The 24177-nt window shown below is 39.4% G+C and overlaps 2 protein-coding genes, 1 non-coding gene and 1 pseudogene across 3 annotated transcripts; all 4 read left to right on the forward strand.

Annotated features, from left to right (window-relative positions):
- The first annotated feature begins 4462 nt into the window (after nucleotides 1-4462).
- LOC147920201 (small nucleolar RNA R71) lies at nucleotides 4463-4569 on the forward strand. The gene has a single exon (XR_015591935.1). It is a non-coding gene; the product is annotated as a small nucleolar RNA R71 (small nucleolar RNA).
- A 3435-nt stretch (nucleotides 4570-8004) lies between these two features.
- LOC104764892 (uncharacterized) lies at nucleotides 8005-11183 on the forward strand. The gene is made up of 3 exons (XM_010488492.3): nucleotides 8005-9424; nucleotides 10212-10757; nucleotides 10852-11183. The coding sequence occupies exons 1-3, from the start codon at nucleotides 8567-8569 to the stop codon at nucleotides 10957-10959; spliced, it is 1512 nt and encodes a 503-aa protein (XP_010486794.2). The 5' UTR covers nucleotides 8005-8566; the 3' UTR covers nucleotides 10960-11183.
- A 2014-nt stretch (nucleotides 11184-13197) lies between these two features.
- Nucleotides 13198-15210, forward strand: LOC147920202 (glycerol-3-phosphate acyltransferase 5-like). The gene is made up of 2 exons (XM_087502887.1): nucleotides 13198-13998; nucleotides 14128-15210. The coding sequence occupies exons 1-2, from the start codon at nucleotides 13411-13413 to the stop codon at nucleotides 14434-14436; spliced, it is 897 nt and encodes a 298-aa protein (XP_087359013.1). The 5' UTR covers nucleotides 13198-13410; the 3' UTR covers nucleotides 14437-15210.
- Nucleotides 15211-19769: 4559 nt separating this feature from the next.
- LOC147920203 (glycerol-3-phosphate acyltransferase 5 pseudogene) lies at nucleotides 19770-20369 on the forward strand (annotated as a pseudogene).
- The last annotated feature ends 3808 nt before the right edge of the window (nucleotides 20370-24177 follow it).

Consider the following 24177-nt stretch of genomic DNA (forward strand, 5'->3'; position numbering starts at 1 on the left):
AAATTTTTAGTAGCGCTATGATTTAGGCAAAATTCTCATGTAGTAACACTCGAGTATATATACGTCCAACTACGCTAGTGTCCTGTAAATTCAGTCGACTATGCTATGTTGAAGATATCTTAAGAGGCTTGCACAATGCAAATCCAAGATTCTGAAATTAACCTGAGACATTTAATAATTCTACGATGTCTAATATTTTGATTCTTCAAAGATAATAGTAAATAAATAAATCTGTTATTTATTTTAATTGCGTCTACTTTTTGACATTTGTGTACGTAAACTATTTTATATATCGCCGTGGAATCGGCATGCACCATGACATTTTCCCAACATGCAAGGATACGACACATTATTTTAATAATCACCAATTTTCTAGTATTATTTCTTTCCGTAATTAAACTTCACAACCTGGGACGATGGGACCTAGCGCATTCACTGTAAAATGTAAATCTATCATGATCGATAACGTAAATCTATAGGAATCAATCAATTGTTTAGACCACCATTGTAGGCTGTAGCAACCGACTAAGATCATTAGCGACAATTTCTCCATCAATTGATGAAGTAGGATTAGTACCCGACGGCTTTGATGCCCTATACGTTCAAACCAAATATTAAGATGCGTGCACCCAAAAGAAAAACTATATTTTAACTTTTAGTTGGAGCATAGAAGAAGCCACTAACAATATGCACCAAAATCGAGCGATATACAAAGATATGACTTATGAGACCCCCCCACAAGCATGAAGTAACAAACATATAGTGCAAATTCTGAAATGAGAAAAGTGAGAAGCCCAAATAGGAGATAGTATTCTTACTAAGCAAAAGAGGCCTTTAATTGGGCTCGTATAACGCCCTTGACTCTATCAGATGTTCCCGTTAAGCAAAATGTTCATGTCAGTCGATGAAAACCAATGTGGACAACTTGTTTCTATCCACACGTGACGTCGATGCAAATCGTCCAAATTTGTTGAACATATTTTGTTTGTCGTATGAATCTAATACATTACTCTTTGCTTGAAGAAAAAGGAAAAGAAAAAAGTATATCTATACCAAGGAAAATTAATAGCTCCTCAAGCAAAACATAAGCTTAGACTTGTGAAAAAGGTTTGAAAACTGGGAACTCACTCAATTGCATGATGATTCTTGTTCGCACTCTTCATTTACCTAACTCAAGAACTTACTTCTTATACTTAACCATGATAAGCATCAACATTCCTTACTCAAATCCCACAATCCTTTGGAATATCTGAAATCTCCATTGTTATCTCATTACATAAATTAAAGCAAGTACAGGTGAGTTCTTACCTTGGTGTATCAATCAGTGGCATATGGACTCTCTTCAAGCCAAGACATTTTTCATACATCTCCTTTCCTCTCCCTTTTCTCACTTCAAAGGAGCTGATTTATTCCTATCTTTATATATATATATATATTTTAAATCAAAGATGTAAGCGAATATCGGGGTCATCGGTAATTTACCTACCCCTCGCTTCCAAGCTTTGTGTGATCATTTGACTCAAGAGTAGAATAATGAGGTCACATGTAATTTACCTACCTCTCTAAACTGATCAAAATCATCTCATCTTTTATTCTCTTCTTATTTTTTTTTCCTGATCTTTCTTTTTAAAGTACTAAAGAGAAGAGAGAAGGGAGACATACTTTGAAAAATTGCACTGTCTTGTATGGCCCGAAGAAGAAGTCTAGTCCACTGATTTCCAACCCCAAAGTAAGAGATTAAGTCCGGTTAAAATCCTTATAAAAGTTGAGACAACGTTAGATCAATCATATATCCATTGAATAAGGGCTTTCGGGATTGTTGATAAGGTTCATAGTCTTTCTAAGCTTCAGTTCTGAGATCAAGCATAAACAAATAATCATTAGAGTGTTAGCCAAATAAGAGAAATCATTAACCAAGAGAATAATTTGACTCAAACTTTATGGTTTTGACTGACACAACTGAAACTCAAAAACAAAAATGTAGTTAGTAGATAACCTCCCCCGGACTTAAACAACATTGTCCCCAGTGTTTTCAAGTAAGAGGAAAGCAAAAAGAAACAAAAACGTATTGAAAATTGTAATGAAAAGATGAACTGTTCTCGGGTTACCCAACGGTGTCGACCGACACCATGTTAGTGTCGATCGACACTCATCACGAATGGTGTTTTGTTGACCGAAACTCCTTGTTAGTTGCAGATAGTTGTGTTGATGGATCAATCTTTGGATAATTATTCTGTTAAGAAGCACTCAAACACAAGTTAAAAGCAACATGATAGATAGACAATTCATAATTTCAAACAAAAATCAAACAAAAACTGACTCAATGCAAAAATAAAAATGACTCAAAAGGAAAAAAAAAAACCTAGAAGTGGGTTGCCTCCCACTAAGCGCTTGTTTTCAGTCATTAGCTTGACTGTGTTGAAGCTCATGCATAAGGTGGAGCAGAACATGGCAATGTATACTTTCGAGATAATGTCCTCTTCATCCAAGGTGGTGTATAAGCAGTAGAAGAGTGAGGTCTACCAAGAACATGAGGATTTAGGGATGGGTTTGCTTCTCTTATGTCCTGCAAAATCATCAACAGAAGAAACAAGCGCTCTACGATAATCTCGTGGCTTGATTAACTGCAAAACAGTTTTTGTATCTTTGAAATTCTTATTGATGATAGGAGGGGGTTTGGGTGAAGAAAATGCATACCTTGGCCTTACCTGAGAACTCTAGAGTGTGGAGTGGGGAGGTTTCTGTTTGGGAACAGTTGTCTGACTTGGAGCATAAGTTGTGGACAAGTTCAGTTTTGGATGTGGAGGAGTGTCGACCGATGCTGATAGGGTGTCGGTCGACACTAAGCTTGTTGCTCGTGTAGCAAAATCTTTGCAGCTTATCTCAGCAATCTTCTCAACATAAAATGTCTGTCCATCAATGGTAGGAGCTCTCCTCAGCTTATGCATCTCAAAGTTCATACTTAAACCCTCCACATTCAGTGTTATGTGTCCCTTCTGCACATCTATGACGACACCAGCTGTAGCCAAGAAAGATCTTCCTAAGATGAGAGGGTCTTTAGGCTCTTTATCATACTTCAGCACCACAAAGTCAGTGGAAATCATGAAGTTTCCAACCTTAATTGGAATATCCTCTAAGACACCTTCAGGAATTCTCTGACATCTATCAGCTAAGATAAGAGATAATCTAGTTGGCTTGAATTCTGTCATCCTAAGTCTTAGAGCAACAGAATGTGGCATCAAGTTGATGCTAGAGCCAAGATCACAAAGTGAATGAGCAAACCTTCCTGTGGAGATAGAGCAATCAAGTACAAAGCTTCCAGGATCTGGTAACTTCTTTGCAATCCTACTCTGGATCATTGCACTCACTTTTTCAGAGACAACTACCTCTTGCTTCTTCTCTTTCTTCCCCTGTGGAGGCTGGTTCAGCAGAATTGCACTGACATCCTTAGTTAGCAAAGCTCCTTCCTCAGGGCTCAAACCATTTGATACCATTCTCTTCACATAGCGCTTTAGTGGTGGTGAAAGCTTTACGGCATCAATCAAAGGCATCTCAATCATCATCTTATCCATCATTGCCTTGCATCTAGCTTCCTCAAGCTCCTACTTGGACCTTCTTGGCTTAGGAAAAGGAATCTTCGGTTGGTACACCTTTTCAGCAGCTGGAACCTGAGATTTTGCAGTTTCGAGTTCTGTCTGAGAAGGGTGTCGATCGACACCATCATCTGACGTTGAATTTTCCGACTCGGGTTTGGCCGATTGCTATCCTTTTTCTGCAGAAACAATTTCACCATCATTCTCATCTCTCATTGATATGGCATTGCAAGCATGTTTGGGGTTTGTCTCCGTTCTTCCAGGAAGAAAACCCTCTTGTCTCTTCACAGACCCATCAGTCTGCGCAACCTGATTCTCTAGCTTCTTAACATGGACATTCAATGCATCAATTCTTCCAGTAAGCTCTGTGTAAACATTGTCAATCTTCCCATTGAATGTCACAGTCAAATTCTCCTGACCTTGCAAAAGTTGCTCTAGCATGGCTTCCATCTTATTCTCGGAAGAAGTCTGTGGAGGAAGAGACTGATAAGATGAGTTCCCATAGGTTCTAGTATAACCATTGTTCTGTTGCTGCTTCTGGTAATCCGGTTTGGGAGTATAGCCTGAAAAGTTCCCACTATAAGGTCTGTTGCTTTGTTGATTACCGAATCTCTGACCCTGATTTCCATAGACAAAGTTGAAATCTGCTTCTTCATTCCCTGTCTCAGGTGGTGGCTCAAATGTCTCAACTTCAGCAGCAACCGATTTCTTACCCACAAGAAGATTATGCACTGAATCTAGCTTAGCATTGACTGAAGCAAGCTGGTTTGCATCAAATCCTCCATGCAATCTCTTCCTTTCAGCATATACCCTCTTAGTGCTATTGCTGGAAGCCAAATTTTCAATCAAAGCTTCAGCATCTTCTGGAAAAACCATGGTGTGGACAGTCCCTCTGATAAGCCTTAAATCTCACCCAAGCTGCCTTGAAAGCTTCATCAGGTTTTTGCTTGAAAGAGGACAGCTTGACTCTCAGCTCATGTGACATTGCATCATCATAGAAATAGTTGAGGAAGGCCACCTTGGCTTGTTGCCAAGATACCAAAGATCCAGCTGGTAACTGCTTCAACCACTGAGATGCCTCTCCTGCAAGTGAGTAAGGGAAAAGCTTGCAGAAGATGTAATCCTCACTCACTCCATTAGCCTTGATACTGGTCACAAGATCCTCAAAATGCTCAATGTGGTCCAAAAGCTTCTCATTGGGCAGGTTAGAGAAAGGTCTCTGCCCAACTAGTTGAAAGTATGCAGGTTTCAACTCAAAATCATTCCTCTGGAATGGAGGAGGAACAGTAGCAGACCGGTTCTCATACACAAGATCAGCCCGGTTGTAGTCAGCAATGGTCCTGATCAAGTCTCGGTTGTTCTCCTATTTTTGAACCGGATTATTAACGTGGTTTGCAGCTCCACGTCCGTCTGCAGGAAGGGGGTGTCGATCGATACCCAGTTGGTGTCGATCGACACCATCGACAACAACAGCTTGCTCGTCGCCAACAACAACCTCAGCAATAGCATTCCCTTCTGCATCAAGCTTTTGGCCCTGTTCATTGCGCAAGTGGCCCTCTTGATCCCTTAAAGCACCATCCTCATCACGAATCAAAATGATTGTATTACCATCTTCAAGGATTTGGCTGCTTTTCGGTTGTCACACTCAAGTTTTCCCAACTCTTGGTTCGTAAGCTTCACAGTAGGACTAGTCTTGTTGCTCCTTGTGTTAGGCTTATTAGGCATTTACCTGAAACACCAAAGAGAATAAAAACAAAAACGTGTAAGTAGAAAATAAAAAGAAAATTTAGACGAAATTAAAAACTTAAATCTAATGGTAGATCAAAGAGTCCCCGACAACGGCGCCAAAATTTGATAAGCTCAAATTAAACCCTAGAGCTACTCTCTCAAATTAAGAGATCATTATAGTACTTAGGGGTCGAATTCCACAAGGACTCAAGACTACACAATAAATTATAGAGTTTTATAATTAAGCTAAACAAATTAATTTGAATTAAAATAAACAATGCAAAATATTAAATAAAAGCTGTGAAAATTCAAGGATCAAAAAATTAGGTCTAGGGAATTTCTCAGGAAATTAAGAAATATTAAATCAATCAATAAATTAGGATTCAAGCAATTAAAATCATATCTAGAACTCTAAACTCTTCTGTAAAATAAATCAGTTCTCACTGCAAATATTATCTAAATTTAAAACCAGAAAATCCAAATCTCTTTGCAAAATTCTAGGTTAAAATCAGCTTTAAAATCAAGTTTAGATAAGTTCACAAAATTACTAAATCAAATCTCTTTGCAGAAAGTAATTTTGCTCATCAAATGTTTTAATCAGGAAAATTAATTATATTCTCATATCAATTTATTTTCCTAGGTTATTAATTCTAGATGGTCAATCAAGGATTAATATGAAGAACAACCTATGATGAAGATCTAGAAAGATAATGAATCCTAAATAAACATATCTAATAAATCATAAAATCCCTGTGAAAAATCCTGAACCTAATAAGCAAACTACTCAGACATAATCAATGAAGACCAAAACATCTTTTCTGAATAATAAGCAATATATATCAAAAGTAAAAGAAGGAGTTGAGGAATTCTTCTCTCGAAGGAGTTCAGATCTCTCTCCCAAAAGCTCTCAATATCTCTTCTCTCAAAAAGGTTGCAGAAAATAACTTGCTAGAATAAAACTTAAGGGTTTGCAAAAAATAAAAATATTATTTATATGTCCTAAAACACATCAGTGACTTATGTTGCAAATATAGAAAACTTCGGGCAACTTTGTGAAACTTCCAAATTTGTGATTCTTCATCTGCTGAAGAGGGTGTCGACCGATGCTCCTAAGTGGTGTCAATCGATGCCCTTGTTTTGATCCAAGTCCAAATTGATTCTTCGAAATTTATGCTCCAAAATGATCCAAATTGCTCCACTTTGCTCTTTTTGTGCCAAAGTCCTAGAAAACCTGCAAAGACTCAAAAACATCCTGGAAAATAAATTAAAAAACTCTAAAAGACTTTTTATATCATGGTTAAAAACCACAAAAACGATGATATATCAGTAAGGTAAATTTTACGAGTTTTTCAAAAGGAAAAATAGGTTTCAGAGGAGCGTAGTTGGCTTGCATAGTTTGATCTTCAAACTCTCCAAATTAGTTTCGAAGGTAAATTTATGAGGAGTTCGAATACGTGGATGGAGAAAGGACTGATCGGGAGGTAGAGGTGTGAAGTCTTACATTTCTTTTTCCAAACACTATCTATCGAGGATCGTCATAAACTAGAGAAAGTTTCAATATTCATAGTCTTTCTTTATGTACATTAACACATAAAAAAAAATACACATGATAGTACTTTGGTGGACGTATAGAGACGACGAACTCTCTGTCGGTTTAGCCCCAAGTCAGTAAGGTAATATTTAAACGATAACATCTGTAGACGATTTCACCAATCCATTTTGTGACTCGGCCCCTCCCTCGTTTTGCACGTTAAGAAATAAGAAGACACGTTCTTCATTTTGTTAAAAAAAAAAAAAAAAATTCGACGACTTTCTTAACATGTTTACCCAAAAAAAAAACACTGGACGACTTAGCTTGCATCGACGTGTGAATGTTATTTAGGCCTAATGCATCAGAGCATGTATCCTTAATTAACATTATTATATCTCTGTTTCAATTATAATCACCCAAAGATGTGTGCTTATTAGTTATCACGATCTAAGCTCTACAAATACGTGTTCTCCATTACAGAATGAAATGATACTACAAATGATGAAAGTTAAAGAACACAAAATATTTATAAGGCAAAATTTTTACAAGATACGACAAAGTTTATATAGAGGTGTAAACAACCTAAAATTCCTTAACTAAAATGATTTTTTTTTTTATTCCAACTAAATGGGAATTTCATTTTTTTTTCGACAAATACAGTGAGTTTTTTTCATGCACATTAAAAAATTATTTCATAATAGGTCCACAATCATATGTAGTATTTTTCTAGTTTTTATATTTAAAAAAAAAAAAATTAGAAATAAAAGATAAATAATTGAATTATTGTCCATCTATACAGTCTATAATTAAATATCAATTTTTTTGAGAAATTAATGAAGAAGACATTAGATTCCTTATAAGGTCTAAAATATGTCCTTTTTGTTGTTGTATTGAATGGATAAAATATGATCTACAAAGTTAATACACATTCTACATTTTATATGTTCTATAAAAATTAGATATTACTATAAATTAATAAAATATTATGATCCCAACATTATTAATTTATAGAAATTTTATTTAAATTTCTATTTTTTTTTGCGTTAAATATATTTTCTAAAATTTGTTTAGAAATCAATGGTTTTTTTGGGATTTTTTTTAATAATTATGTAAAAAATTTAGAAATATGAAGATGAGTTTAAATGATACTAAAGCATATTTGATCAAACATAAATATAGAAGAATACATAAATGGACAATAATTTAATTATTTCTGTTTTATTTTCAATTTTCCAAAAAAAAAAAAAAAAACTAGGAAATTCAGAATCTTAGTAAGTTAGTTAACAACATTATTCTATAATGGATTTAAAACAATCTATTAAACAAATATATTTCGAATTAGTCGTGACATGGTTGACTGAACCGGGGGACATCTCCGTAATTTGTGTTTCACGTGTCTACCTCTTCTTCTTCTCTCATATAATATCTGTCATCCCTATCAACACAGAGCTTTGTCACTCCAAAAAGGGAAAAACAAAAAAAACTAATTTAGCTACTAAAAATAAATAAATTAAAAAAAAAACAAAAAAAATTAGTCCCAGCCACCGTGGGGGTAACTTCGTAAATTTCAAACAAAAACTCCGTTCCCGCCGCGAAGGCCTGAGGTTATTATCCCCGTAAAAATTAAGCAATCTCCGGTGATGATGACTAAGATCCACTCTCTCACGCCGGAGTGATTTATCCTCTTTCTTCTCTCCTCGAACCCAAAAAAAAAATGAAAACGAATCGCGGCGGCGGAGACGAGGCTCTGAAGTTTTCAAGTTTCTTCTTCATGCCGGAGCGTCCACGTGACTACCTCGTGCTTTTCATACGCTTCTCCGTCATCGCTTGCCTCGTCGTCTCCGTCTCTCTCGTCCTCCGCGCCACTTTTTTATCCTCTTCCCCTCGAGATTATTCCACCACCTACGGTCTCCGATTCACCACCGTTCCTCAGAAATCCATAGCTCTCTCTCCTACCGGATCAATCGGACCGCTCAATGTCTCTCACATCCTCTTCTGCATCGCCGGAGCTGCTGAGACCTGGATCGATCGGAGCCAGTACACATCCTTATGGTGGCGTAACTCGACGACGCGTGGCTTCGTCTGGCTTGACAAACCGGTGAACCTCCCTCAAAACCACTCCGACGTCAGATTCTCAATCCCGATTCGAGTTTCCGATCCAGGCTGGACTCGATTCAAATTCTCAAGCTCGAGAGCCGCCGTTCGAATCGCTCGCATAATCTGGGATAGTTACAGACTAAATCTGCCGGATGTGCGGTGGTTCGTCATGGGGGACGACGACACCGTCTTCTTCACGGAGAATCTCGTCAAGGTTCTATCCAAATACGACCACGAGCAGATGTGGTACATCGGAGGTAACTCGGAGAGCGTCGAGCAAGACGTGATGCACGCGTACGACATGGCGTTTGGCGGCGGCGGTTTCGCTATCAGCCATCCGTTAGCGGCGCGTTTGGCTAACGCGATGGACGGTTGTCTCCAACGGTATTTCTACTTTTACGGCTCTGATCAGAGAATCGCGGCTTGCGTTAGCGAGATCGGCGTTCCGTTCACCGAAGAACGCGGTTTTCATCAGGTACGTTTTGTTGTTGTACACGTGTCCCTTCTTCCATTGGTTTTTTTGGTTTGTTTGTGTATACACGTGTCGAAACCGTTTTGTTTCTCGTTTTGTTTTTTATTTTGGAGCCCCGACAAATTCGAAAGGTGCTAATTACAAAAGGGGGTTAGACGTAATTATCACTTAGCTTATTGTGTTAGTGCTAAAAAAAAAAAGAATTTAGGAGTGTTGATTAATTGAATGTAGACCAAAAAAGGAAATATAGTCACCCAACTGGAGACATTTATACTCTTTTTTGTTTTTTTTCCCTCTAAAATTTGACTTATATGGTACGTTTATTTATTAATCAAATTGAAAAGTTAGAGCTTAGTGTATAGTAATTAGTACTGTTGTTAGTCAATTGCTTGAGATATTTCTCTCCCACCGTTTTTTTATTTTCCCTGTATTAGATGAATGGTTCTAGTTGTGGTCCATGTGATGTATGTGGTAGAAAAATATTTCTTAATAGTTTTACTGGTGGAGCACATGATTCTGTCTACGTTCGGATTCGGATACAAAGCTTTTAATCATGGGCTCATGGCTACTAGTGATCATCTTTGTTTGTTTAAATCTAGAAATATATCGTTTCAGCTAAGCTCTTATTGTTAATTATATCTCTGTTTCTAAGATTATATTGTTTATTTTCTTTTAAGCAGATGTGCGTGTCATTATTACTACTACGATCACGTGTTGTGTCTCAAAAGGAAATTTCAATATCTGCTTGTAATGTTTGGACTTTGGACTCACACCATTCTTTGTTTGGCAGCTTGACATAAAAGGAGATCCATACGGGTATCTATCGGCGCATCCATTGACACCGCTTGTATCGCTGCATCACCTAGTTTACTTAGACCCAATGTTTCCTAACAAAAACCCGATTGAGTCGTTACAGAACCTTATGAAACCTTATTCCTTAGACCAGAACCGAATACTCCAACAGATTAATTGCCATGAAGGAAAGCGTCAATGGTCCATATCAATCTCTTGGGGGTACTCCATTCAGATCTACAGTTACTTCTTGACCGCTAAGGAGCTGACTACGCCGTTGCAGACATTCAAAACTTGGCGGTCTTCGAGTGATGGACCATTCGTGTTCAACACTCGGTCGTTGCCACCTGATCCGTGTCAGCGTCCCGTCACTTATTTCATGGATGGTGCAGAAGATGTAAGGTTCTATGGGACGAAAACTAGGTATAGCGTAGCGGATAAGAATTTTGGTCTTTGCGAAAATAATACTGAGCATTCTGAGTTTACCAAAGTGAAGAGGATACTAGTGACTTCAATGAAGATGGATCCTGAGTATTGGAACAAGGTACTACTTGCTTAGTGTTTTAATTTCCTTATATTGATGTATAACAGTTTTGAGTGAGTTTTTGAGTTCTTTATTTTTTTGTGTTTGTTGATAGGCACCGAGGAGACAGTGTTGTGAGGTGATGGAAGGAGGAAGAGGAAAAAGAAAAGAGAATGAAATGTTGATAAGGATTAGAAAATGCAAATCATCGGAGAGGATATAAAAAACATAAAAAAGCGATTTGATTAGAGAGAGATATATTTTTTGCACATACAGATTTTTAGATTCGTTTATAGCTGCTGTGTGTTTCCTAAATTCCTCAATTCCTTGTTACATCCAGATGAAGATGCTCTCTATCATCAATACTGGGACTGTTGCGTTTTACAAAATGTAAACTTTACTCTGTATTATTATTAAATAAAATAAATAGTGTTAACTTGATCTTAACTATATACGCAACAAATTTTAAGTGAACCAAACAAATTTTTTCATCCTTAATTAAACTTGTTACGTAAATGCTAAGAACCACAAAACCGTTTACTGCTTACTTTGATGTTTTCTCATTTTTTTTCTATATATGTTGTATACAGGGGCATTGAACAAACTGCGAAAGCAACCTATGGTGGTAATTGATTCTCTTCTTATTACAAAATTGGTCTTCACGTACCATTTCAAGGATAAATGAAAATACAGTTTTCAAGGTTTGAGCCTTGAGGTGATATACACTAATTTAAAAAGAAAGTAATGTTTACACTAACAAGAATATGCTTTTTTTTTTTAACATAGTTACAAAAGCTGAATGAGAATGAAAACAGAGCAGATGATATACTGTAGTTGACATTCTGAACTTTCAATGAAGTTAATGAAATACAGTTTGATGACATGACTAACAATTCAAAAAAAGTTGGCATATATCAATTAGAATCGAAAGCCTATGTTTTATCTCGTCCACCAAAAACTAACAATCAATATAATTAAGAACGATGCATTCAAATGCAATCAAACATACTTATTATTTTCAGATACGTTTCTTCATTCGATCTATTTTAGTATTAGTTGTGAAATTTTACGTATAAGATTTTCTAAGCGTGATGTTATCGAAGTATATATACCTTAAAATAAAATAAAAACCATACAGAATTTTCTCTTATGTCTCTTCCATTTAAACTTTGATTAATTTCAACGTTAAATATTTTGTTGTTAAATCCAACGTCATTAGATTATTTTTTTTGATGGAAGCTGCCGATTAGTTTTCCAACCAAACCTCAGCTAAATATTGTTAGGGAAACGGATAAGACATTCGCATAAAGGAGATCAAGGCCTTGTAAAACACGCAAGTTTACGCAACTTCTTTTATGCCGCAATTATGTGCAAAACATTAATTTATTCTTGTAACTATATATTAGTATTGTTATTATATCTGCAGAAAAATTACTATTACAACATATGCTTTCGTGCTTTGATTTCCAAGTTTTCTGTTTATCTATAATTTTGTCAGTCAGGTAGGCAACCAAACCGTGCCAGATTAATCAAAAACGAAATTATAAGGCTCTACTTTGGCAAGTTTCTCTCACAACTAGTCCAATTAAAAAAAAAAACCAAACTAAGATACGTGTGCACATCATTAAGAATATAAACACATAGCCCTGAGATTATTATCCGCGGATATCCGCATTCGTATTCGAATCCGCTCCAAAAAAACGAATATCCAGACAAACGGATACGGATACAGATAGTAAAATAGCGGATAAAACAGATACGGATACAAATACAGATAGTGTTAAATTTTAAAACGGATAACGAATATCCGTTTTTTTCCCGGATAACATGTATTATATTCATATACAGATACAAATAATACTAAATTTAAAAACGGATATTCGATTTTTCATGGATATCCGGTATTTATATACGGATATCCAGTATTTTTGTCCAAAATACATGGTATTTTATATAAATACGTTGTATTTTAGTCTAAAATATGTATTTTTTAAAAAAATATATTTTTTTTACGGATATCTTCGGATATTCACAGATAATCGAATATTTAACGGATATCCAGATAACGGATATCCGAAATTTTCGGATACGAATACAGATAACAAATTACGAATAAAACGGATATGGATACGGATACGGATATCCCAAAAAACCGGATATCCGCTCCGTTTACAGGCCCTATAAACACATCATGCACAAGCATGAAATTAAATAATTTATTATAAACCATGGCATAATAAGGTCAGTAACCTAATTAAATCCGTATATTTAGTGTTGCACATAATAAATATAGCCTAATTTTGGTGCATCCCGCCAAAAATTCGGACAAAACTGTTGAGTTTCAAACCATGAATTTCTTTGTTATACTTTACGTGTACTACTGTTACATCAGAAGAAGAAGAAGAAAAAAAACACGTGACGTGCATATATAAACTTATTTTCTTCACATATCTATGTATAATATATTGACTCATCAATGACATATTTCAACTTTAAAAAATCATGTTTACAAATACGGTAGGTGCAATATTGATAAACTGCCAATTCCCCCATTGCATTAGACACTAGTCAGTCCAAACCATTATAACATAAAACGTTATAATCCATTTTTTTTCTTCCATCTCCTATCTAATCGAGTCAAGACTAATATTCGATCAAAACACCAAGAAAAGAAATGGTGATGGAGCAAGATGGAACGACACCGTGTTCAGTCGTGTCAGAGTTTGAAGGGACAATACTGAAGAACGCAGATTCATTCTCTTACTTCATGCTCGTAGCCTTCGAAGCATCTGGTCTAATTCGTTTCGCAATCTTGCTGTTTCTCTGGCCCGTAATCACACTCCTTGACGTTTTCAGCTACAGAAACGCCGCTCTTAAGCTCATGATTTTTGTAGCTACGGTTGGTTTACGTGAACCGGAGATCGAATCGGTGGCTAGAGCCGTCCTGCCAAAGTTCTACATGGATGACGTAAGTATGGACACGTGGAAGGTTTTCAGCTCGTGTAATAAGAGGGTCGTGGTGACGAGAATGCCTAGAGTTATGGTGGAGAGGTTTGCCAAGGAGCATCTTAGAGCCGATGAGGTCATAGGTACGGAGCTGATCGTGAACCGGTTCGGTTTTGTTACCGGTTTGATACGTGAAACCGATGTCGATCAGTCTTTTCTGAACCGTCTCGCTAATTTGTTTGTTGATCGGAGGCCTCAACTAGGTCTTGGAAGACCTGCTGTGACCGCTTCTTCAACTTTCTTATCGTTATGTGAGGTAGCGTCTAATTGCATGAGCTGATTACTAAAATAGTTAAATCTAATATGTTACACTTATAAGCAAAAAAATTCAACTAGCACAACTTTTTTAATCATTCTCAATGAAATTTGTCTTTATATTGTATAGGAGCATATTCATGCACCAATTCCGGAGAACTACAACCACAGCAACGAACAACTTCAGCTACGTCCACTCCCGGTGATATTTCACGACGGACGTCTAGTGAAGCGGCCAACGCCAGCCACCGCTCTCCTCATCCTCCTTTGGATCCCATTCGGAATTATTCTAGCTGCGATCAGGATAACTCTTGGAGCCATCCTCCCATTGTGGGCTACACCTTACGTCTCTCAGGTATTCGGCGGCCATATCATCGTCAAAGGCAAGCCTCCTCAGCCACCGGCGGCTGGAAAGTCCGGCGTGCTCTTTGTGATGTGACCGCCGGACGCGGTCGTCTACCGAGTCGCACGGACGGACGGTGGCTGCGGACGGACGGAACGAAACTCTCTCGAGCCGAGGAATTTAGATGAGGCTTTCCTCGGACAAAGCTCGGAGATTTGAATCCAGTAAGGAAACAAACGGTGGATGCGAGAGATGAGCTGAAACGAACGAGCGGATCGAGAGATCCGGCCTTTGGTCTCGGCTTCGGTCGAGCAGTCTCGGTCGCGGTACGGACGATGCGGAAATCGATTCCCGGAGTTTGAAGGTAAACTGCGGGAACGGCTCTCGGCAACGCGGCGGTAAGAATCCTTGGTGATGCGGTAAGGATTCTCGGTGATGCGATAAGGAAGGTGGAGTGGAAGCGAAAGTACAACGAGCGGTAGGAACCGGACGTGATACGGTAGAGAGGGACGCGAAGGTGGTTTGATGCGACGACACACGGGAGGTGGCTCGGCCCGTGATACGGTCAACTAGTCGATGTCGAACCCGGTTCGAGATCGGCTAGGGTTTCTCGGTAGTCAAGTCCCGGACTTGGACTAAGGAGAGAGGTGAGACAAGAACAAGATTCTCTCTTGTGAAATTTAATTCAATACTTCAAGTCTCCTTTTACAATGAGGGTTTAGGCCTTTATATAGGAAGGCTTACAAATGGGAGACTCTAAAACCCTAGACACGCGGCCAGGATCTCATCCTTACACTTGGCCATAAAGCAAAAGCAAAAGTAAAACAAAGGAAAGACCAATCCAACGGTCATAGAAGGTTCAAGAAGAAATTCAAAGGAAGGGAAGGGAGAGAGATAGAAAAGCCACGTCATTGGCTGGACGCGGTGATAGGATCTTCACTTCCTTGGCTCCTAAACTTGTCAATGATTGTTTCCAAGTCATGAGCCAAGCGGGAACGAAGTGGAGATGCACTAGAGTTCGCTGCCTCGTTAAAACCTCTTTGGTAAACCCATTGGGACAAACCCAAAGTAGGGAAAAGAGTACAGCTCCTTCTAATGACTTAGGGGCGTCTTCACGCTTGCGCGATGGTGAAGACTCGCGAACTAAGCTTCCCAAAGCTGGTCGCAACTCAAGGCTCTTAAGTGGTGATGCTAGCCATGAGCCATTGGTGTGAGGGTTGAAGCTTGGATTGCAAAGCCCATTAGATGACTTTACTTGCTCCTCCTTGATGATCCTTGGAAACTAGTTGGTACCGCGCATCACTAGGAAGGCCGGTTCCAAGTTGTCGATAAGTGTCCGAGAGGCGTCCAAGTGTTGTCCGAGAGGTGGTTGAGAGACGTCCGAGAGAATCGAGTGTTCACGGCCGAGTGGTCGATCCCGTGATCACATCATTCCCTCCCTCTTATAGAAGTTTTGGCCTCAAAACTTTGCTCATCACCTGGATCAAAAAGGAAAACCCAAATCAGCAGCATCAAAAGGCCAACCGCGGTTTAATTTACCGGGATCAAAAGGAAACAGTAAGGCCTTAAGAGAAAAGGATAGGACTTCCCCGGTAAGGCCAGCGGCACTGGTCGCTCGGATCCCTTCATGAACCGTGGTTGCTTGCTGAGACTCTCCAGGATGCCACACATAAGTTTGATCCGCACCAAAGTTGGACAAATACATCGCCATATGACCTTGTGCGGTAACGGCCTTGGCGCTAAGGGTGGAGAAGGATGGCACGGTATAGGCGACTCCCAGCTGGAGCTTACTACTTGAAGTAGTCATGGACAATACCGAGTGAAAAGATCCATCAATGGCCATCTCCGGTGGCCTAGCTAACTTGGAACTCCCCATTACCGAGTGATTACCGGATATGACTTCAATTGCGCGGCCAGAATCTCCTTGGACTTCGGTTGATGGCTCGGTACGCGTCCTGGGTAAGGATTCGCGTACTATGGTCGGCTCCGGACGCGGCGGTCGAGTGTCGGTTAAGCCTCGATCGAGAGCGGTAAAGAGTTTTCCGTGGTCTGCGTAATGACCCGAACTTGGACCTCCGAGTGTAAGAACTTGTCGGTCTGGGGGCTCGGCTGGCTTCTCTACGATTCCTCCCGAGTTAATGACTTCTTCTGGACAGACTTGTCGATCGAAATCACGTCCTAGGCTCAGCGTACGGTTAGCTTGCGTCGTTGGTGCGGCGTTCTCAATCAAGTCGGTATTCGGCTTGTTCCGCGTCAAGTCACCTTGTTCCGGCTGATGAAGAACTCGCGGGACTGGTGTTGGTACAGTTACAAGGGCCGAGTGTTGGTGCCGTGATGATTCTCCCTGGGTGTAAGATCTCGCTGCCTGGCCCAACATTTCTCCAAGGTGTTGGAGTTCAGATCGGATAGAGATCAACTCGTCCGTGAAATTTGGTGCTCCGGGAGATTGCGCTGGCTTCCTTGCGGTCTGCTCCCTTGACTTAGTCCGAGAAACCACAATGCTCGCCTTGGCTTTATCTCGGTCGCGACTTGACGGATTGATCGGTGTTGCGCGTGGTGACCAGCTCGGAAGTCCTTGGTTCCGAGTGCGGCAAGCACTTGACTTGCTCGATGATGCGTGCGATGGAAAGGTTGGGATTGCTCGGGTGCAACTCGAGTATTCCTTCCGCGGCTCTCGATGATTTGCGGACGGCGTATAGTAAGAACCCAGGTCATCATTGTCGGAGTCATCATAGCGGTTCGACCTTGGCTTGTTATAGCGCGTAGCTCGGGACATAGACGGCCAATAGCAGTCTGGTGATCCATGCTCGTGTTCCTCTAGTTCCGAGCCTTCTTCAAAGTCCTCTTGGTACCAGGACGCGTTCTCGGTAGTCGCTGGCTCCGGATCGGTACCAGTGTGTTCGTCGTTCCATGGCTCGTCCTCGGTGACCTCTTGCTCCGGACCAAAGTCATGATCTTCATCGTACCATGATCCCAACTCGGAATCGTTTCCGTCAAAATCCATGCTTGATCAGTATTGAATCGAGTGTTGCATACTGATCGCGGTCTTGGAAACGAAGTATGGTCGATGGTACGGACGGCTGTCGGAGATCGTCGATGGTACGGACGACTGTCGGATTTTGTCGACGGTACGGACGACAATCGGTGGTCGGCGTCGGTATGGACGACGATATAGATGGCTGGTACGGACGGTTCGTACGGACGGCCAACGATGGTCGGACGTCGGCACGGACGACTGAGACGGACGGCTGGTACGGCAGCTGACGATGTTCAGATGGCGGTACGGATAGCCGGCACGATTGGCTGATACGGATGGCCGATGATGTACGGTCGGCCGACGGGGGTCGGTCGATGACACAGTCGGCTGGTGCGGCAATGGTACGGACGGCCAACGGTTATCGGACGTCGGTACGGATAGCCGGTGTGATCGGCTGATACGGAAGGCCGATGACTCGTCCGGTGGCTCGATAGTGATCAGACGATGATACACAATACGCGATAAGGGCTTGGACGATGATACGCGGGTGATGATACGTGCTCTGGACGGTGATACGCGGATGGCTCGATCGGTGCTCGGTCGTGACGTGGCGATGGTACCTCGTCAAAGCAAAACGAATATTCGTGAGCAAAAACGCGTCCAAAACATGATGGATAAGATATTTATCTAGGCAGTCAATGATTGAGGACAGCAACACAAGATGACAAACTATGACTAAGCAAAAAGAAACCTACACGCGCCTAAAAGCAAACTCACGCACAAAAAGCAAAACTTTTTGGGACCACAACACAAACCCAAAAGCAAACGCGCTACTTTATCGATCTAACAAGTCCTAGGCAAGAACTATGACGAACAAAACTCAGAAATAAACAAAGCGACGACTCAACAAACGATCTATCGAGGAAACTAAGCATAAAACAAAAACTATCGGACCTAACGACGCTAAAGATGAAACTAATGAACCGCAAAGACACAAAAACGAAAGCTTTAACAAAGGAAGGTGTTTCTGGGTTAGAAAGACACAACCTTTGAGTCAGGAGCTTTTAGAGCTCTGATACCAAGCTGATGTGACCGCCGGACGCGGTCGTCTACCGAGTCGCACGGACGGACGGTGGCTGCGGACGGACGGAACGAAACTCTCTCGAGCCGAGGAATTTAGATGAGGCTTTCCTCGGACAAAGCTCGGAGATTTGAATCCAGTAAGGAAACAAACGGTGGATGCGAGAGATGAGCTGAAACGAACGAGCGGATCGAGAGATCCGGCCTTTGGTCTCGGCTTCGGTCGAGCAGTCTCGGTCGCGGTACGGACGATGCGGAAATCGATTCCCGGAGTTTGAAGGTAAACTGCGGGAACGGCTCTCGGCAACGCGGCGGTAAGAATCCTTGGTGATGCGGTAAGGATTCTCGGTGATGCGATAAGGAAGGTGGAGTGGAAGCGAAAGTACAACGAGCGGTAGGAACCGGACGTGATACGGTAGAGAGGGACGCGAAGGTGGTTTGATGCGACGACACACGGGAGGTGGCTCGGCCCGTGATACGGTCAACTAGTCGATGTCGAACCCGGTTCGAGATCGGCTAGGGTTTCTCGGTAGTCAAGTCCCGGACTTGGACTAAGGAGAGAGGTGAGACAAGAACAAGATTCTCTCTTGTGAAATTTAATTCAATACTTCAAGTCTCCTTTTACAATGAGGGTTTAGGCCTTTATATAGGAAGGCTTACAAATGGGAGACTCTAAAACCCTAGACACGCGGCCAGGATCTCATCCTTACACTTGGCCATAAAGCAAAAGCAAAAGTAAAACAAAGGAAAGACCAATCCAACGGTCATAGAAGGTTCAAGAAGAAATTCAAAGGAAGGGAAGGGAGAGAGATAGAAAAGCCACGTCATTGGCTGGACGCGGTGATAGGATCTTCACTTCCTTGGCTCCTAAACTTGTCAATGATTGTTTCCAAGTCATGAGCCAAGCGGGAACGAAGTGGAGATGCACTAGAGTTCGCTGCCTCGTTAAAACCTCTTTGGTAAACCCATTGGGACAAACCCAAAGTAGGGAAAAGAGTACAGCTCCTTCTAATGACTTAGGGGCGTCTTCACGCTTGCGCGATGGTGAAGACTCGCGAACTAAGCTTCCCAAAGCTGGTCGCAACTCAAGGCTCTTAAGTGGTGATGCTAGCCATGAGCCATTGGTGTGAGGGTTGAAGCTTGGATTGCAAAGCCCATTAGATGACTTTACTTGCTCCTCCTTGATGATCCTTGGAAACTAGTTGGTACCGCGCATCACTAGGAAGGCCGGTTCCAAGTTGTCGATAAGTGTCCGAGAGGCGTCCAAGTGTTGTCCGAGAGGTGGTTGAGAGACGTCCGAGAGAATCGAGTGTTCACGGCCGAGTGGTCGATCCCGTGATCACATCACTTTGTGTGTACTCATAGAACCCTAATGGACCCGGTGGTATTATCCTACGTGCTAGGACGCAGCATCCCAGCCGTTACTTACTCAATCTCGCGGTTATCCGAGATCTTATCTCCCATTCCAACCGTCCGGTTGACAAGAATCCGAGACGTAGACGCGGCGAAGATCAAACAGCAACTGTCTAAAGGAGATCTAGTGGTTTGTCCTGAGGGAACCACTTGTCGTGAACCGTTTTTGTTAAGATTCAGCGCGCTTTTCGCTGAGTTGACGGATAGGATTGTTCCCGTCGCGATGAACTATAGAGTTGGATTCTTCCACGCGACCACGGCGAGAGGCTGGAAAGGTTTAGACCCGATTTTCTTCTTCATGAACCCGAGACCGGTTTACGAGGTTACGTTCTTGAACCAGCTTCCAGTTGAAGCAACGTGTTCGTCTGGGAAGAGCCCCCATGATGTGGCGAACTATGTTCAGAGAATCTTGGCGGCTACGTTAGGGTTCGAGTGCACTAACTTCACAAGAAAAGATAAGTATAGGGTTCTCGCTGGAAACGATGGAACGGTGTCATATTTGTCGTTGCTTGACCAATTGAAGAAGGTGGTGAGCACTTTCGAGCCTTTTCTACACTGAAGATAACTCAAATCATCGATCACTCTGGTGATTTCATCTTTGTTTTTAACTGATTAGATGAGTAGTTTCGAACCTGTTTGCAATTTCTTTCACTTGGTTAAGTTTTGCTTGTGATATAAAAAGTCTGGGTTGATTTTTTTTTTAATATGGTTAAATATATGTGTTGTGTTGATCTTATTAAAATGTTATTCTTTTTTTTTTTTTTTTTTTCAGATATGTAATTCCTCTTAACAGTTGTTAATGGAATAAATATATAGTTTCAAGAATATTTATTTCCAACAATTGATTTATTTCAAGAATATTTTGTCTTTCTCTTTGATGTTGCAACCATATATGTATTGAACTGTACATATGTATATATATATATATATATATATATATATAGTGCTTTCTTTTTTTAGTTTTTAGTTTTTAACATTTACTAATATTCAAATATCAACCCAATAGTAGCCAATAATTCGTTACACCATATCCGATATAAGATAAGATCAATTGATAAACTAAAAATTCAGTTTCTAATTGAAATCTCCAAAAAAATTATGAATTTGTTGGAATTAGTAGATTATTAGAAGAATTTGGTCGGCAGATTATTAGAAATAGACAAACTCGTTGACCAGAAGACTTTCGTTGCCACGTCAACACTTCCCGTTACAGCTGGCCTACTTTCAGTTCCACGTCATCGTTCATAAACGTTTTTGTTTTTTACTTTTCTGGTGACAAAATCGTTCATTAACGTAATAGAGTAGTCAATATGTAGTACATAAAAGTTCCGAGTGTGTTTTCTGGTAGATTACTTACAAGTCCTGTTTTAGAAATCGCTAGGTGCTAGTCGAGTGGTCAGGGTGGACTTAGCGCCTACCGAGAAAATCAGAGATTAAACGGAGATTAATCGGGACTAGTATTTAGGTTATTTTATTAAAATAATAGTAAATTAAAAATATCTAGTACTAAATATATGTATAATTATGTTTATGTGAAAAAAATATCAAATAAAATATAAAACTATAGTATTGTCTTTAAAATTACGGTAAAAACATAAAAACGTAATATTAAGAAAACTTTAATTAAAAGTTTGTACATTAGTTATTATAAAACATCATAAACTCTTAATTTAAATGTTTAAATAACAAAAATATATATATTTGATTTATATTTGGCTCCAAAAATAATCGGTATATATAAAATTATGCGAGAATTAATGGGATTAGACGGTATAATCGGATAATCGATGTTAGGCGGGGATTAGTCATTAATCGAAGCGAAGAGGGTGGGCCTAACGATTTTATGGGGCGTAATCGGTGGCGGAGATTTTTAAAACATGGCTTACAAGTGGTAAAAATATTTCTATGTGTTTTTTTTGGAAAATCTCTAAATGATTTTAACATTAACTAAGCGCTTTTATTTAACAGGAATCGATATTTGATTTTGGCATTTTTTATGAGTTTATATAAAGAGAGCAGGCAACTTCAGCTAAAATGCTGTGGAGAACATTGTATAGCATTTTACTTAGGAGATCCTAACAGAGTTTCAAACGTAAATTTACAGAAGTGGTAAATGGAAACAGCTTCAATACATATAAGCTCCATCTGTTTCACTTTTGGTACTGGTACACCAAATCTTTAAAGCTTATTTTGCACGTTTTGGAATACAAGATTTGTGTGAGATTCGTTTGACATGAAGAACCGCAACCATTAATTAATTACGGTTTTTCGATATAATGCAAAGTTAAAAGTTTCCATTATGAATGTCCGGAACTTGATTTTACAGAGATGAATTCTCGACAAGTCGTCTGCCTCTTTCCATTAAAAGACGTCACACATCTCACCATATATACTTCTGTTGAAGTTTTTGTTAAAAAAACTTTGATTACAGAAGAAAAGTTACCGAACAATATTCATCTGTAACATTAAGTTCTGTAATACCATTAACTTAATTACCATTTAGATAGAGCCTAGTGAGAGATTGGCGGGTGTGTGATCCGCCGTGGGACTACAGGAAACTAGAAATTAAAGTGTATAGTTTGGGAAGATGATTTATAAATTCACCATTATATTTAGGATTTGAAAAAAAAACATGTTCGTAGATCTGGACAAAACAACAGCAAGACTGCGGTAAGACTTACAAATAATTAAGTATATATATATTATATATCGTTAAATTTACTTTAAAAAGATGTATGTTAAATTCATCATCCAAGAAACAAATAGCTAGGAAGAAAGCTATATATAAAGATAAATATATATTTTCTATATATAGAAATTAACCAGAAGATTAAGGAATTTATGGGAAAACTATGATCATTTTGAGAGATTCAAATTTCTAGCAAGAATCAAGAAAGAGATCTTAGAATGAACATATCAAACAGTTCTTGAGCTATAATATTCAAGAAATACCTCCTCTTTTGATCCGATCTGTGGATTCAGACATAAACAAAAAGCTAGCTACAAAATACTTTTAAGTTTTAACCATCGAAACATACCTGTTTGGCTGTTTATATGTATAAGCCACTGATTGCAGCTGCAGCATCATCAAGATTCTCATACATACATCAAAAGTCTTATCATATTACATACGAATGTACATATACTTGATGATTTGTGAATCTTGATGATGCTCCAACAGCGAACAGTAGCTGTTTGATGATATGCAGTAGTGATATGATCGGTGGTTTTGTCTTGGATCTTTTTAAGACTCAAGACGGCACCATTTTGCTGGAAACATGAAACCCTAATCTCAATCCTCAATCTAGAGAGAGATAGAGGCGTGTATAAAGCGATAGAGCTAGGAGAGCCTATTTGGTGCTTTCTCCAATAATGTGCACAATATATTATAGTATATTTTAATTTGCGTATAATTAAATCAAGTATAGGTTAATTAAGATCTCAGGTAGTCGTTGGTACAACATAAGGAAATATCCTTATTATACTAGCACAATTACAGAAACTAAATTTGTCACAAACAAACAATATTCAATCATGCATTGTTACCATAATCCGTAAGTATTTGTTAGCCAGCAAAAGATTGTCCCAGTGATTTTATCACTCGTTCGGCGATCAACCAATAATCGTAATTTACCAGATCAAATCAACTTTTCAACTATTTCACAAGTTAGCGAATCTTAATTAAGATCAAATAAAATGTGAGAAACAAAATAGAGAAAGAGACAAGCGTGAGACACGGAGAAGTGGAATCTGATCCTCTTACGTTCCTCGTACGTTTACAAGAGTTCCCCACTGCTTTCCCTATTTCAATAATATTCCCTCCATCCCCCGTCTTTCACACACTTTATAATTTTCTTATAACCCCCTAGTATTTTGTATTCCAATTGTTTTAATTACTAGAATAAAATTAGATTAAATTCATATTTGGCAGCCTTGAAAGATCTTAAACTATTTTACCACTTGTTAGTAGAATCTATTATTTATAGAGTCTCAAAACATATATAGCAAGAGCAACCATCTTTTGTGGGTTTGGTGTTATATATGGATCATATATATCTACATTGGCATTTTTGTCATTTTTTCTCTTGTCAAGCTTGCGTCAGGCCTCTAGCTAGTTATATCTTCACACACAAATATATACTATATTATACACCAAAATTCAGGCCACAAAATATACGTGAGCTATTCAAAATCACGAGGTCCACACGCTCTTTCTTCCAACTAAGGCCAGAGGGGAAAAAAAAAAGAAAAAAGCTATGGTTGGATTTTATTATCTTGTTTACCAAAACTTATATTCATTTAATCAGCTTACGTGAAAAATATCTATATTAGTGTTGGTATATTAATTGACGTAGTCTTAACATCGA

The sequence above is a fragment of the Camelina sativa genome, chromosome 19, assembly GCF_030686135.1.
Source record: "Camelina sativa cultivar CO46 ecotype springtype chromosome 19, ASM3068613v1".
Lineage (NCBI taxonomy): Eukaryota > Viridiplantae > Streptophyta > Magnoliopsida > Brassicales > Brassicaceae > Camelina > Camelina sativa.

Excerpts from the sequence above, each read along its gene's own strand:
- LOC147920202 (XM_087502887.1), top strand. The coding sequence starts at position 13,411 with ATGGTGATGGAGCAAGATGGAACGACACCGTGTTCAGTCGTGTCAGAG. Across the intron at positions 13,999-14,127 it reads CTTTCTTATCGTTATGTGAG|GAGCATATTCATGCACCAAT; the intron begins GTAGCGTCTAAT and ends TATATTGTATAG.
- LOC104764892 (XM_010488492.3), top strand. The coding sequence starts at position 8,567 with ATGAAAACGAATCGCGGCGGCGGAGACGAGGCTCTGAAGTTTTCAAGT. Across the intron at positions 9,425-10,211 it reads AAGAACGCGGTTTTCATCAG|CTTGACATAAAAGGAGATCC; the intron begins GTACGTTTTGTT and ends TTTGTTTGGCAG. Across the intron at positions 10,758-10,851 it reads ATCCTGAGTATTGGAACAAG|GCACCGAGGAGACAGTGTTG; the intron begins GTACTACTTGCT and ends GTTTGTTGATAG.